This window comes from Gopherus flavomarginatus, chromosome 4 (genome assembly GCF_025201925.1).
Source record: "Gopherus flavomarginatus isolate rGopFla2 chromosome 4, rGopFla2.mat.asm, whole genome shotgun sequence".
Taxonomy (NCBI): Eukaryota; Metazoa; Chordata; order Testudines; family Testudinidae; genus Gopherus; species Gopherus flavomarginatus.
Genome location: NC_066620.1, coordinates 140,246,970 through 140,263,035, shown reverse-complemented (window position 1 = coordinate 140,263,035; position 16,066 = coordinate 140,246,970). Strand labels below are relative to the sequence as shown.

At 39.2% G+C, this 16,066-nt stretch overlaps 1 protein-coding gene across 4 annotated transcripts in view; it reads right to left on the bottom strand.

Annotated features, from left to right (window-relative positions):
* ASCC3 (activating signal cointegrator 1 complex subunit 3) overlaps positions 1–16,066 on the bottom strand; it is a 579,719-nt gene that overhangs the window by 282,204 nt on the left and 281,449 nt on the right. For all 4 annotated transcript variants that reach the window (XM_050949220.1, XM_050949219.1, XM_050949221.1 and 1 more), the window contains one exon: positions 15,630–15,701. In XM_050949220.1, coding sequence (XP_050805177.1) covers positions 15,630–15,701 — 72 coding nt within the window. The remainder of the gene's footprint in view (positions 1–15,629; positions 15,702–16,066) is intronic.

Here is a 16,066-nt window from a genome sequence, read left to right as displayed (position 1 = left end):
GGACCAAATAATGTGCAACACAGTGCACTTTAGAAATTACATTCCCATAGTTTGCTTTACTGCTCCGTGTAGACAAGACACAAATAACCATTTCTGCTGTTTTTCTTCTTTTTACTGGATAAACAGTTTGCTTTTAATTGAGGTGTTTTTAATTGGTGGTTGGTTTGTTTTTTGGAGGGAGGGTTAAATTAAAAAACTCAGTAGCCCTAGAATATATTGGTTTAGTTTCATAGAAGGCTATAAGTAAAAGTAAGGAGGAGAGAAATAAATGCTTAGGATAAGTCATCCCATGGTAAACTTTGAAGGGTGTTACAGCAAAATGACTGAGCCATTGGTCCTGAGGAGTCTGCTTCAATCTCCTACAGAACCTACCAAAATGGTTTGGACAAGCACGGCCAAAGCACAGAAACCGACAAGAACAAAGGAACTTTGGCTGGATTTAAAGGAATTCTCTCTCTCAAGAGGGAGGTAGTTGTTGAGGCACTCTCACCCACTGGAATGTCCAAAGAATTTAGGCCTATCCAGAGTACCATCAGGGGATGGTAAGCCTTTGGGTAAGATAGGCTTCCTAGTGGATTATTGTTTTAAAAACCTCTCTCTAAATGTTTTGTTTCTGCTGGTGACACGGGATGGATCACTTGATGATTACCTGTTCTATTCATTGCCTCTGAAGTACCTGGCATTGGCCACTGTCAGAAGACAGGATACTGGCTAGATGGACCTTTGGTCTGACCCAGTATGGCCATTCTTATGTACTGTAACCATTAAACAATACTTGGATTTCAGAAGATTGTCTAGTCACTACATTCACCGTAGTTCACAGATTCCCAGAAGGTGGGGAAGAAAAGCAGGTGCCAAATCCAGCTGGACCTGCTGAGTAAGCCCTGTAGATACTCGAGGTGCTGTAGACCAGGATCTAGTCAAAGAGTGGGATAAGTGTGGAATTCCATCGCAGGATAGGTTAAGGCAGGATCATGATCTCAGATTTCTTGGGTGAAGAGGGTGAATTCCTGTACTGAAGGTAAGGAATTATTTTAATAATTTACTGGAAATGTTTGAAACCAGTCGGAGGGGAAGAAAATGCTGAAAAAGTACGGAGGAGACAGGAAAAAGACAGTGAAGATTACTAGACAAAGTGAACAGTGAAAATAATTAGAGAAACAGCCTATGAATGGCGCTAAGAAAGCAAAATGAAAGGTTCAAACAACAGTAGAGAAGACATGATTGCAACTGCCAGGATGAGAGAACTGACGAAGCACCAGAGGGCACTACAGACAGCATATTTCCCAGTTGACACACATGTTGAGGCGGCCACCCGCTAACACACAGAAGGCTGTTAAAAAATGCGAACAAGTCATCTGGTTTCAGTAAGCTGAAAAGCATACTTAAGCCTTCAGATGTGCTGAGCAGGAAATGCTTTGAGGCTCCTTCTCATATCACCACAAGTTTTTCAACTTGAACAAGTGAGTCATAAAAGCAATAGGACCACTGGATGAAGTGAAAGAGGAGGAGGTTTAAAAGTCGAACCTCTTGCTGATTTTAACTGGGTGACTCCGAATATGCAGTACTAGGATAAAGTGGCTGTTTAGTGGTGTATTAAATGGAATTAGGATTCCATAAAAATATATATATATTTTTTTGAAAAATCTAAAGCCTGAATATTGAAAGCACCATAACTTAGAAATGCACATGTATGAAATTACCTAAGCTGTAGCAGCAAAAAACTAAAAAGTTATCAGTAGTAGAGGAGACAGAGCTGCAATGCCATCTATTTCTGTGTGAAGTAGCACTCAGTGTGCAGAGTGATCCATTGCTGGATGTGGCAATGGTGAGCTTTCTCCTGAACATGCACAATTGCTTGAGCACTACTGCAAGCCCTGTAGGATATAGCCATGAGTTGTTAGAAGAATACCAAGTGCCTGCAGCATCAAAATTCTCCAGTGAAGATTGAACTGTGTATGAATCCTAGGATGCAAACAAATAAACAAAACCCAACTCCCTTGTTTACTAAAAATGCTAATTTATGCATCATATGGACCCACAGGAAGAATTCCACCTGGATTTCAACAACTTCCACCCCACCATCAACCTCAGCCTGGACCAGTCCACACAAGAGATCCACTTCCTGGACACTACAGTGTAAATAAGTGATGGTCGCATAACCACCACCCTATGCTGGAAACCTACTGACCGCTGTATTTACCTACATGCCTCCAGCTTCCATCCAGGACACATCACATAATCCATTGTCTACAGCTAAGCCCTAAATACAACCCCATTTGCTCCAATCCCTCCGACAGAGACCAACACCTACAAGATCTTTATCAAGCATTCTTAAAACTACAATACTCACCTGGGGAAGTGAGGAAACAGATTGACAGAGTGAGACTGGTACCCAGAAGTCACCTACTATAGGATAGGCTGAACAAGGAAAATAACAGACCACCAGTGGCCATCACACACAGCCCCCAGCTAAAACCTCTCCAGCACATCAATGATCTACAACCTATCTTGGAAAATGACCCCTCACTCTCACAGATCGTGGGAGGCATGCCAGTTCTTGCTTACAGACAGCCCTCCAACCTGAAGCAAATACTCACCAACAACTACATACCACAGAAACACTAACCCAGGAACCAATCCCTGTAACAAACCCCATTGCCTACTCTGTTCCCATATCTACTCTAGCGACCCAAAGGACCCAACTACATCAGCCACACCATCAGAGGCTCATTCACCTGCATATCTACTAATGTGATATATGCCATCATGTGCCAGCAATGCCCTTCTGCCATGTACATTGGCCAACCTGGACAGTCTCTACGTAAAAGAATAAATGGACACAAATCAGACATCAGGACTGGTAACACCCAAAAGACAATAGGAGAACACTTCAATCTCCCTGGACATTCAACAACAGATTTAAAAGTAGCCATCATTCAATAACAAAAAACCTTCAAAAACAGACTTCACAGAGAAACTACAAAGCTACAATTCATTTGCAAACTTAACACCATTAATTTGGGCTTGAAAAGAGACTGGGAGTGGCTGGCTCACTACAAAAGCAATTTTCCCTCTCTTGGTATTGACACCTCCTCATCCATTATTAGGAGTTGACTACATCCACCCTGACTAAATTGGCCTTGTCAACACTGGTTCTCCACTTTCTTCTCTTCACATGCCAGTATATTTATGCCCGTTTCTGTAATTTTCACTCCATGCATCTGAAGAAGTTGTTCGTTTGTTTGTTTGTTTTTTACGCACGAAAGCCTATGCCCAAATACATCTGTTCATCTTTAAGGTGTCACCGGATTCCTTGTAAATTATGCAGTTCACATTTAAAACAAATGTTGGTACAGTAACTCTCCAACTAGGAATTGATACTCCTTTTTGCGGGCCTATGTTGTGAACTGTGGGATCGTACCTATAACATATCAGTACTGTAACCTTGACAGTGGGTGCTATGCATAGATATCCTGTGTAATTTTATACGAGCCAAAGTTAGTGAGAACAAACTGCATTATCAGAAATTACAGCACTTCAGTAGAATTGCAAGTGCAATTCTATACTGTAGGAAAGGCCAATGGTGCCTGTGGGTAGCAGAGCTTGGGGGAGAAAAGTTCTAATACAAAAGAGCAGACTCAGCAACTTCAGACCTGCATGAAAAACATTCACAAGGTAGTGGGCAGGAACTGGGGCAAGATGTTTCTTAAAAGTTTTTCAAAAACAAGGATGGACTTGAGAAAAGAAGAGAGCACCTAAGGCAGAATTTCAGATAGCCCAGGTTGGGACTTATGAAACAGACAAAATGGCAAAGTATTAAACAGTGGTGGCTAAGCAACAGAATCCCTATGGTTGGGAAGTAATAGAAAACATTACAAAGTTCAGTAAGAGTCAGAAAACAGTAGAGGGGGTATAAAAGTATAATGCAGAGAAGTAGATATCAGAGGCCTGTTGAAACAGCATAGGAGATATGGGGAACAGAGGACGTGTTTTGAAGGCTTAAGTAACATAAGAGAAAGTGTCACTTGTGCAACAAAAAAGGCTGCAGGAACAGAGGGGGCCTTCAAGCTGTCAGCGGAACTTCAGAAAAAAAGCTAGAAAGGGTCACAAGTGCAGCTTGGGGAAAGCATCATTTTCTCAAAAGGCCTTGATAAAAAACATCAATGATGCCATTATTTCATATTTTATAAACTATTTATAGGTAATGTTTTGGTGCAGAAAACTTAAATTTTCTGTTAGTTTTTTGTATACAATTTTTACAAAGGAAGTCCTGTCAGCCACAAAACACCTATGTATTTAAGTGACAATAAGACTGAAATTCTCAGCAGCACGCCTTTTCAGAGCTGATGGGGAAAATCTAAGATTAGCTCTTGCTCAGTACAGAGACAAGGAGATAAAATAGCAGGAGGCCAACAATGGCATGAGACAGAAAAGAAGACCATACCAAAAATAAATGGGATCTGGGTGGGAAGGAGTTGGGGATGAAGTTACGTAGACATCTGAACCTGATTAAAGTGCATTTTTCCAGGCAAAAGAACTTAAAACTGGTGTTATGGTTGCAAATATGTACTAATTGCCTAAAGGAAAGAGACTTTTAGAACCATGTTATCTTTAAAACCCAAATCAATAAAACCCTGCAAGCTAAGAAATTCATTACATTTACAAAAATAAATACATACTAGAGAAATGTAAAGTTAATCAGCACGATTTCTGCCATGGTATCTTCACACTACCCTGGAAATCGAGAACTCCTAATGCATTGGCAAATGTTTTCACAGTGTGGTTCACAATTTAATCCAGAGATTGTTTCATGTCCCAACTGCCCTCCCATTCGTTATTCACTTCCCTCTCCCTGCTTATAGTTGCTTACAAATAATATTAGCTAAGTATTTAATGGGCTTTACTTTATCTTTAAATGTAATTTGGCCAACACAGTAAGACCAGCCAGCTCTCTACAGACTGTAAGTGTCCACATATTCCATGCCCAGTTATGCCACACATTCTCTCATCGTCGTCCAGTACAACCCAGAGATCGAGCTGGTCAGAAAGTGTTATTTTTTGGCAGAAATTTTCAACTTTTCATTGAAAACCTGAAAACCAATCCCACTGCACCCAGTTCTGGCAAGTGAAGATTGACAACAGAAAAAAAAATATCAAAGATTCTTTAGGAAAGCGAACACTTTTCACAAAAGATTTTGTTTAGGTGAATACTCAATCTTCTGTCTAAAAGACTGACTAAAATGTTTTGACCAACTTGAATAGATAGGCTTAAGGGAATCACACTTTGTTGTGCCACCTACAGCAAAGAGGACAGCAAAAAGCAGAGTGCAAAGCATATGGCAGAAGCCCAAATTCCCTTGAAGCAGGAGAGTCAGGCCACAGATGGGGAGCATATGTAACTGGGATTACTGCAGGCAAATTATATACAACTACTTGTACATTGCCTTTTCTGCAACTTAGTTTAAATCTTAACTGAAACAGAGACAAAAAAGAAAGCATTATACAGAATCAAACCAAAGGCTACCATATATAAAACTCTGAATTTAGTTCTTAACACTTCTCAGTCACATTCAGAGAAAAAAAGTCACACAATTGCCTAGTATGAAAATATTTACATTTAATACAAACAACAGTATTTGAAATATTCTGAAAGACCTTTAAGACGGGTCAGTGGCTAGCAGTACTCACTCCTTTAGCTCAAAGTTTCTCAGACAGGGGTCGCCGCTTGTGTAGGGAAAGCCCCTGGTGGGCCAGGCCGGTGTGTTTACCTGCCCCGTCCGGAGGTCCAGCCGATCACGGCTCCCACTGGCCGTGGATCGCTGCTTCAGGCCAATAGAAGCTGCTGGAAGCGGCACGGACCGAGGGACTTACTGGCTGCCACTTTCAGCAGCTCCCATTGGCCCGGGGCAGTGATCCGCAGCCAGTGGGAGCCACGATCGGCCGGACCTGCGGTCAAGGCAGGTAGACACACCGGCCCGGCCCGCCAGGGGCTTTCCCTATACAAGCGGCGACCCCTGTTTGAGAAACCCTGCTTTAACTCATGACAAAAATGAGTTGTTCCAAAAGTTGATTTAAACCTATTTTTTCTTTTTCCTATCCTTCACAAATGGTTTACCTTGTTTAATTCAAATTTGACCAAGAAGTCTCCTTTGATCTACACATATAACACCTGAAGGAGAAATGACCTTTTCTGAGTATTTAGAGGGAGGAAAATATCAGGACTATAAAGGAGAACTGGTTACAGCCTTATCTACAGATTGGTTACAATCTCTCTATAATATGTATTTCTGTGTGTTTTACATATTTATTTTTGTATGCAGGTCAGTATGTGAGAGAACACTTATACCTGTAGTAAAATACGTGTGTAAGATTCAGATTGACAAAAATTAGATAAGCAAAGAACTGAAGAGTTAAGGTGCCCCAAACAACTTTAAGTCTGCAACTGTGTTGCATTATAAACATGTGGACTGTCCATGCTCTAGGACAGCGGTTGCCAAACTGTGGCTCAGGAGCGCATATCTCTCTTTTACAATTAAAGTGCGGCTCGCAGAGCCTCTCTCTGCCTCTACCCTCATTCTTCGCCTAGCAGATTGGAGATAGAGGGGAAGCTCAGGTTTTTACCATGTGGCAAGGTGGTGGGGTTAGGGGCTCTCAAACTTCTGAAAATTGTCGTATGTGGTTTGGCAGGTCGGTAAGTTTGGCCACCCCTGCTCTATGAGGATTCTTTATATGAAAGGACACAGAGAATAAAACTCTTATTAAACAATCTAACGAAGTGTGTTAGACTGAGAATCTCTTTCTACATATGTGTTTAGGGTAACCGCACCTGTATATATCCCCTATGTGGTCCACTCCCAAAGCACTCAGTCAGGTCTCCAGCAGTCATCTGTCTCTGGGCAGCCACTGTTGTCCCATTCCCTTCTGACCAGGGGTTTTAAGGTTTCACAACTCCTTGCCTTACACGGAGATACTCCCAGCAAGCAAGTCTGCCTGAAGGCCAGCATCTGCAGTTTGCTTTCTCTCCAAGAACTATGAACAGTATATTATATTCCCAGCAGTTACAAGGTACCATTCAGCTCCTTCTAAGCAAGCACATTTATTCTTAAGGTAAAAGCATTAGAGAAAACACTCTCTCTCTCTCTCTCTCTCTCTCTCTCTATATATATATATATATATATAGTGACAGACCCAGGCCAGTGGGTACAGAAGTCTGGCAGAGGGCAAATATACTGGTCACTGGGTGAGTAGTTTTCTGTTCCCTGAGTGACCAGAGCAGGGGCTGCACTAGAGTAATCAGGAACCTGCTAGAACCAATTAAGGCACAAAGGCTGATTAGATCACCTGCAGCCAATCAAGGCAGGTTAATCAGGGCACCTGGGTTTAAAAACAAGCTCACTCCAGTCAGGGAGGGGGAAGCCAGAGGAGAGGAAGTGCGTGCCAGGAGCTGGGTGCAAGAGGCACAAGGAGCTGAGAATGAGAAGGTGTGCTGCTGGAGGACTAAGGAGTACAAGCGTTATCAGACACCAGGAGGGAGGAAGGAAGGCCCTGTGGTGAGGACAAAGAAGGTGTTTGGAGGAGGCCATGGGGATGTAGCCCAGGGAGCTGTAGCTGTCATGCAGCTGTTACAGGAGGCACTATAGACAGCTGCAAACCTCAGGGCCCTGGGCTGAAACCCGGAGTAGAGGGCGGGCCCGGGTTCCCCCCAAACCTCTCAACTCCTGATCAGACACAGGAGAAGTTGACTCAGACTATGGGGAAGATCACTGAGGTGAGCAAATCTGCCAAATAAGTGCAGGACCCACCAAGGAAGAGGAGGAACTTTGTCACAATATATATATAAAAGCATTCCTATATACACACATTAAAAGCTTACCAGAGGTCTCCCATCAATCTTATGAGGCCCTAACAGACCAAAGTCTTTCTGACTCATGCAGAAGGGTTGGGCTTTATGCTACAAGTCTTTCTTTTTCAATTGTCTAGGGAAAACTCACTTTGAACCAGTATATTCAAGTCTTCCAAAAGGTGCTCGCTCTCTGGAGGTAGCTACAATCTGAGTGATTCACCTCAATCACCCCTTAGCTTCACAGTTTTTAGTTCCTAGAGGAGCTGTGGCAACCCTCCCCCTCTGGAGTTGCATGTATTCCCTGGCCCATTAAAACCATTTATAAACTTAATACAGTATGTTCTTTCAAAGATACTGTATGGAGTTGCAACATCTGTCACAATCTTAAGGATGTCTTGCAGCCTGATATGACACTCAGCCTGTTTTCACATATCCTGTGTAACTTCATAAAAACTGTTCTATTCACTGTATCTTGTAAATATATCATGGATGAATTGATTCAAAAAGATTATTTGTAGGAGAACAGAGACGGAGCAGAATACCTTCATTAAAACAAAATCCATGTAATAATGACAGAGAGATTGACATCTGTCCAAAATATGTAAAAAATAAGGATATAGTGAAAGAAGTCCTCATTCTTTTTTTATTTGGTTCTGTTTAGTATGCAACTATTCTCTGCTTGTGAAGTTATGAAACAGAAAATGTGGTTATAGTGAAAAATTGTGACTACAAAGAGAATGAAGAAAAAAATGTGAAAGGAACCTTCTTGTCCATTCAATTGGTAATATATTAAATAATCTATAACAGCAGCACTGAAATGGCTTCCTATGATATTAAGCAGAGACTTCAGAAATGATCAGCTCTTGGGCACCGGAAGGGCGATAGGAAGGAGGGAAGGTATGGTAAAACACCAGTTTGATTGCTTGAGCAGCTGAGAGATTTCTGCAAAGGCAGGTGATTGATAGTGTAAGGGATTTCTTCTAGAAGATGTAAGTAACAGCATGTGTAAAGTAACTAGAAGCTTCCAGACGAAACACTGAGAAACATAAAACTTGTTTTGAAATAGAAAGAATTGCTAAGTTGCAAAGATAAGAAAAGCAGAGTTTGTTTTGTTAGACGTAAACTAGAAAAAACAAATGTACGTGGTTTCTCAATTCAGTTGTAATACATATTAAGACTAACATCACAGTACTTGAACTCAAGTACTTCATCCAATTTTAGGATCATTTGTGCCTGGTTTACATTTTGGGAACAAAGCAACTGCGTGCCATTCTCATGAAATCCCACCAACACTGACTGAGAAGGTAATCTGAGACGGTAATTAGTAGGTCTGCTGTTTCCCTCTCTGATGCTACAGCCTATTCTCTATCTCCATCTGTGTATCATCAAATGTTTTTCTTAAAAGAATCAATCATTTATTAAAAACAAAGAAAATCTGCCAGGAAGATCTAACCAACAGGTGGGTATGGGAAGAACAATACGAAAATAAGAACAGAGTAAGTTTGGTGTGTTCATGGGTAACAAAGATACAACAGCTGATGCTAAGCATATATCAGCGTTTTCAGAAAATCTTTATGATGTTTCATTTTAATGGCTTCAAGAGTTGTCACTTGAAGTTGTAAGGGGGGGATTTTGATAAAAAAAATCTTGTGATGAAATCTACATTTTTAGTCAACTACAGAAAGAGCAGTTTAACTTAAAAAGCACATGGCAACTTTTGAGCCATTCTCTAATCTCTGTTTTCTTAGTAGCTGTAAGAAAGTTTATGTAACAGGAACAAAACATGGTAGGCCTAAGTCATCCTTATTATCCTTTCCCACAATTACATGGGAGAGCGGAGGTCTCAGTCAGGAGGAATTATATAGCTCAACTTGCATTTGGTAATTCAAAGTGAAGCCCACAAATAAGACATCTCATTAGTTTGAGCAGATGGATCAAAATTAAAGGCTGAATCACCAACTTTTAATTTCCCAGTAGCCAGGACGAGCTTGAAGTCTTGCAGAGTATGACTGTTGAAAAATCAACATGAAAAGATTTTCTCCATCTGTCATAACACATGCCTATGTAGAATACAACTACCTCCCTACTGTGCTTAATCTTTAAAAATGAAAATGCACATTGCATCCATTAAACACAGGAACATACAACTTCAGCTGAATATCACATTGCAAACCGTAGTATAATAATGTAATTTGGACAAACCAGCATGACTTCAGTTTGAGTAAATAAAACAAGCAAACACAGCGCAGTGTAGCCAATGTGGTAAGTGGATCTAACTACGTTGACTTCACATAACTGAAGTTGCGTAAGTTAGATAGACTTACCACGGTAGCGTAGACCAGCTCTAAGACTTTCCAACTAGCAACATTTTTGGTAAAGACTCTCACAAGACCATATTGAGGCAACCTGCTAACCACAGAAGAGAAGTACTAATCCCTGTTCTGGATTTTAAAAAAAGGATAGTTAATTCCCTCTAATTCTGCTTCTGTCACACACAATTCTCACTATTGAGTCTTGTGTTCCAGTGTGAGACAGAACATACAGCTTTTTGGTCATCTGAGGAAGTGATAGTAGAGACTAACATGAGATATCCCTCTTCTGACAGTCATACACTACCACCTCGGCACCTAGAACCGTCCAGCTAGTTACTAAACTCCACACAGACAGCCTAAAGGATGTAAAGAAAAATTCCAAAAAGCACGACCCTTAGCTAGGTGAAATAATCCTCTAAAATATCTTACAAGGAAACAGATTTACATGTAAAGGAGAGGAAACAATTTGCAGATACGATGTGCACATAATTCACACACTCAGGAAGTAAGTAGCTTGAGGCATATCTAAAATTATAGAGGGCAAAACATAATGGGTAATATTAAAGAAACAGGCTTATGCCCAACCTGGATGCAAAAGCATTTATATAACAAGGAGTAAAACATTGTCACTCAATGAGAATTCTAGAAAAGCAAATGCTGCTCTCACAGGATTAAAAAATTCCTTCCAGGGGTGCTCTCTCTCCTCCCACCTGGGAGCAGAGGATTCAGAGACACATTAATGTCGACATTTTTACTACACATTTTTATATAATGTTTGATAGCAAAAGTGACTAATTTGCACAACATGGTTCATATTAATCTACAGCACTCACTGCTGCAGGGTAGTATGACAGCAAATAGGTTAGAATTAAAAAAGACTACAAATTCAGAGAGACTCTGCAGTCACATTAAGCTAGGATAAAAAGAAAGAACACACCATTCACCTGCTAGAGTTGTTAAAAAATATTCCTTCTTTAAGCTATAATACTCTATTGCAATGTCATGTGGATTATGGGCAGGTTTATGCTTCTTTTGAAGCATTCTGCATTGTCGGGGCAGGATGACAGACTACACAGACAATCAGCCTGTTCCAGGTTTGTAAATCCTATGTTTCTTTAGTACCTAATATAGAAACAAGCATATTTTAAATCTTCAAATTAAAAAGAAAAATGAAAATGTGTTGGTAATTTCAATATGCATTTTACCATTTTCTGTAAGATTGTTTTCTCAATTACATCTGTTTTTTGAGATATCCCTGAAGCTACTTACATCTGATACACTGCGGGCATCACTGAGTTAAAATACAATAAACTGACTTGTAATTTTACATGCATGTAGTGTTTAAATTTTTCTTCCGGATATTCAACATATTGACAAGAAAACACATCTGCAAATGTTTTGAAGTAGAAAATGTCAAGCAATCATATTTATCCTGAAATTTTAAGGCCAGTAAGCTAAACAACCCTGTGCATTAAAAACCATTTTTGTCACAGACTGGTTAAAACCATTATATAACATCCATACGTTAAAGTTTTAAACAAGTAAGTGCTCAAACATATAGTGTCTTTAAAAAGTTATTATCAACGGCAATCTGGATCTCTTGATGTGGAACCAGACTGAGATTTAAATAGCAAAGAAAACAATTCTGCTGAAAGTGAAAATGTACTGTTTATTGAACTGTTAGTTTGTAATATAATATTCAAAAATTGAGTTCAGTGATTGTGTCAGCTATTGAAATTGTTACATTTAGAAGACTAACTTCATTTGACCTCTCTCAGCCATAGTATAGATCTCAAAATAAAATGCAAACCCACAGTCATATTGTTATTTGTACTGAACCTCAAAACTATTTTCAAGTAAAGCTATACAAACAAAAAAACATCTCCCAAGGAAATTACATGGCTTACAAAGTTTTATCTGAATTTCCTCTATAATAATATAAGGTTATTGTAGTTTGTAGGATGATGGAATCAAGAAAACAATTGGTCCTTTAGCCAAGAAGACTGCTCCACTCAAATCTCCTAATGGAGATATCACCGACAGATCCAAACAGATACAATGCTGGGAGGACACTATCACAAATTTTACTCACGTGAAACCACTATTTCTGAAACGGCACTAAATGGGTTCCCCAGGCTCCAGATTATCAAAGAGCTTAATTTAGAACCATCTATAATTGAGTTTGAAAAGGCGATTACCTCCCTAGCATCAGAAAGCCCTCAGGAAAAGATGGAATTCTGGCTAAAATTCTGAAAGTAGGAGGACAGATTGTGCTTAAATATCTGTACAATAACCTTGCTTGTTGGAGGGAAGGAGTGAAAGCACAAGACAAAGGATGACAACAACATAATGTTGTATAAAAATAAAGGATATTGAAGTGATTACAACAACTACAGAGGAATCGCTCTCTATACTGTTGCTGACCGGACATTTGCATGGGTCACTTTCAACAGACTGCAAGTTCTTGCTGACCATTAAGAGCATCAATGTGGCTTCTGTGCCAGTAGATCAATCTGCAGGTTACAATCCCATATGATGGTGATCAGTATGACAGCTTTGAAATTAGCAGTGGTCTAAAACAAAGATGTGATCTGGCAGCAACACTCATCAATACATTTTTCTCTCTAGTGGTTCATCATACTTTCTCATCTACCAAGGGTATACAACTCCATACAACATCAGTTGGAAAATTCTTCAGCATTGCACACATGAGAACAAAACATAAGGTTAAAGATGTGGTGATGAGAGAACTTCTTTTCACCAATGACGCAGTGCTCATCACAGATAGTGAACAGGAACTCCATACATTTTACAATAGCTTTGTGTTAGCTTGTGATTAATTTGGACTAACCAACCATCATTCTAAAGACGATAATGATTACAGCACAAGATGTATTGACAGCACAAGAAATTTTAATAGCTGACATTACGCTAGAAGTTATGCAGAAGTACTATGTGGATCAACTACACTGGATAATCTCTCTCTGGATTACAGGCTTAATTCTCACATCAGAAAGGCAGCCATCACATTCAGCCACGACTGGATGCATGTGGGGTTAGAGGAAGCTGACACTGAGCCAGACACGTGTTCTGAGTATGCAGATATGAGAGAAATCTAAACACCTTCCACGCCCATTTACTTTAATATCAAGTCAGAAACCAAAGTTCCTGATACTGAAATACTTGAAAATAGAAAATTGCCAAACAATCACTATTCTTAAACATAAATGTCTTTGTTGGCTCAGTCATCTGCATCAGCTGGATGATGGACATTCCAAATGACCTTTTTATGGAGAACTTGTGGATTCTCCCTGGCCACTGGGCTGACCTAGGCTCAGGTTCAAGAGTGATCACAAGCAAGATGTGAAAAGTTTCAACACTGACAATGAAAGCTTGGAAAAGGCTACTAATGATAGGCTACATTGGAGGACTGTGCAGCACCATGGAGTCAAAGAAGCTGAAGAGAGGTTGTTGAGAAAAAGAGAGCAAAGAGGAAAACACAGCAGGCCTGAAGTGCCAATAGTGTGCCATTTCATCTTCCAGCCCCGTGTTTTACACCTATACTATCTGTGGCAAGGTTTGCTACTTGAGAAGTGGACTTTTTAGCCACTTGTGATGATGTATGACCAAACTGGACTCCTTTGGTGCTGACACCATTGTCTTTGGAGATGGATTATTGCCATCTATTGTAGACTACTGTAATCACAAAATTGAGATTTTTTTAAAATTATGTTATTAAAAAAATATATTTTTTCTGTGGCAATACCAGAAATTGTACATATTTAAATCTTATGGATTTAAAGAGATTGCTACTATTAGGTCTATGTATAGCCAGAGACAATACTAGCAAACCAGAAGAGAAGCGAAAGATGATAAATAAAACTCTCCTAAGTGTTAGGGCTTATTTTTTATTTACAAATGGTACTGAGAGAAGAATCAGATAAATCCACCTTGCTTGTAACAACAAAATGGACTCTCTCACCTTTAACTTTGATGAGATCAGAGATTCTGTGTGCATTATTTGTGACTGAAAGTCATTTCTCTAATGCTTAGGCTGGTGCCATTTCTTGAGAACAGATCATCAGGAGGAGGAGAATAGGAGGTTGAGACTGACTCATTATGGGACCTTGAAGACTGAGGACCTTTGAGGTAATTTCTCTCATTTTCAACATCCACTTCCTCTAGTCCTGACCAAATATTTCTTCTGACAAACAGACTACACTTTTAAATCCCTCCCAAAGAGTGTTTATTCTTAGATGTTTTTGGGAAGGGAACTGAAATTTCTTTTACCTCTAGAACTTTTACTGGAGTTACTATGGAGGGATTGAGCATGTGCTAGCATTTGTTGCTCCACTGGCCATGCACCATAAGGACCACGGCCACCTGTCCTAGATTCACCAAGGAGCAGATGAGGCTCTACAAGCTCGTGATCCAGAAACAGGAAATAAAAGAGTGATAAATAAATCAGACATGTGGAGAATAACCACACTATACGCCACACTGTTTCTTGACTGGACATCAGTCTAAAACCTAAAAACGCACTTTAGAAACCTCCATTGCAGACTGAACTGGAGGACTACTTGTGATTTTTAGATGGGACACTTCAAAGAGCAAGAGATAGGAGATGCTCTGCTAAATATGTAAAAAGCAATGCAATTCTTTGCCTGCGATGTACGTATTAATCTCAGATAGTACATCTCTTAAAAATGTAGGTGGGATTAGGAAGTAGGCCAGAGACTGAAATAAATTTTGATCACTAAAGTTACATTTAGCTACATTTGAAACTATACTTTCAAATAATTTCTCTCTTTCCTGAGTGACAATTTACAGCAAACTTTGAACAGCATCATCGAGAGATGAATGATTTAATGACCTCCTATGTAAGTGGAAAGGAAGAAATGAAATCTGTTAAAGAGATGGACTTCTCAATAACGAACTGTATTACTACCATTATAGGAGCAAATATATTTACACATCCCCCAATTGTCTATGGTTGATTTATTAATACATCAAACCCTGATAAAAGCAGGTTGTTCAGCTGGTGTGGGGAATGCCTTCAGAAACAATTTCATGATGAATTCTATAACTTCTATTTTATTTTTGTTATAAAATGTAGTAAGTCTAAAATCCAGACCTGCCATGCATTATGATTCAAAACTAATTATAATCACTTGATATAATAACAACAACAGTTGTTTTAAAGTACTATACCAAAATACTAGGTATTTTCAGCCTCATGCTTCTTAGTTAAAAGTTATCATTTAGTCTGTAAGTTCTCATGCATGATAATATTTCTCATTAAAATACTTTTACTGCTTCGAAGTAAAATTAAGCCTCTGAGTTTAATTGTCTTAGAACACAGATGAGGAAAATAAAGCATTTCTTAAAAATCTGAACAAGAACATCTAGTCTGTATTTTATTTTTCAAGAAACAGTTTCTGAATAAAAAAAACAATAAAAAATAAATATACCTGGTGTCCAGCTGTTATTTGCTTCAAAACATTTTCATAACATACTTCGTCCATATTATTCATCTGCTGCACCTGGATAGTAATAAGTGACACATTACCAACTGAAAGTAAAAGTCAGTCTTTCATTCTAGTTGAAATATACTTTATAGTAAATCAGTTAAAAGGAATCCACCCAAATACTTACTAGAAACAAACATTAACATCTAATAAAAAATACAATATAAAAACACTTATTTTTTTTCCTGTCATACCATAGTCCTAACAGCATATTAACATAGCATAGTGGGTCTATCAAAATCAAATACAAGAGTTTGAATATCAACCACATCTAAGAATTGGTTAATAAAGCAAAATTTATTTGCTATCCATATAGTAACATCCACAGATATAAGATCAGCTTTCTAAGTCATTGTTCATTTCCCCCACATAAGTTCAGA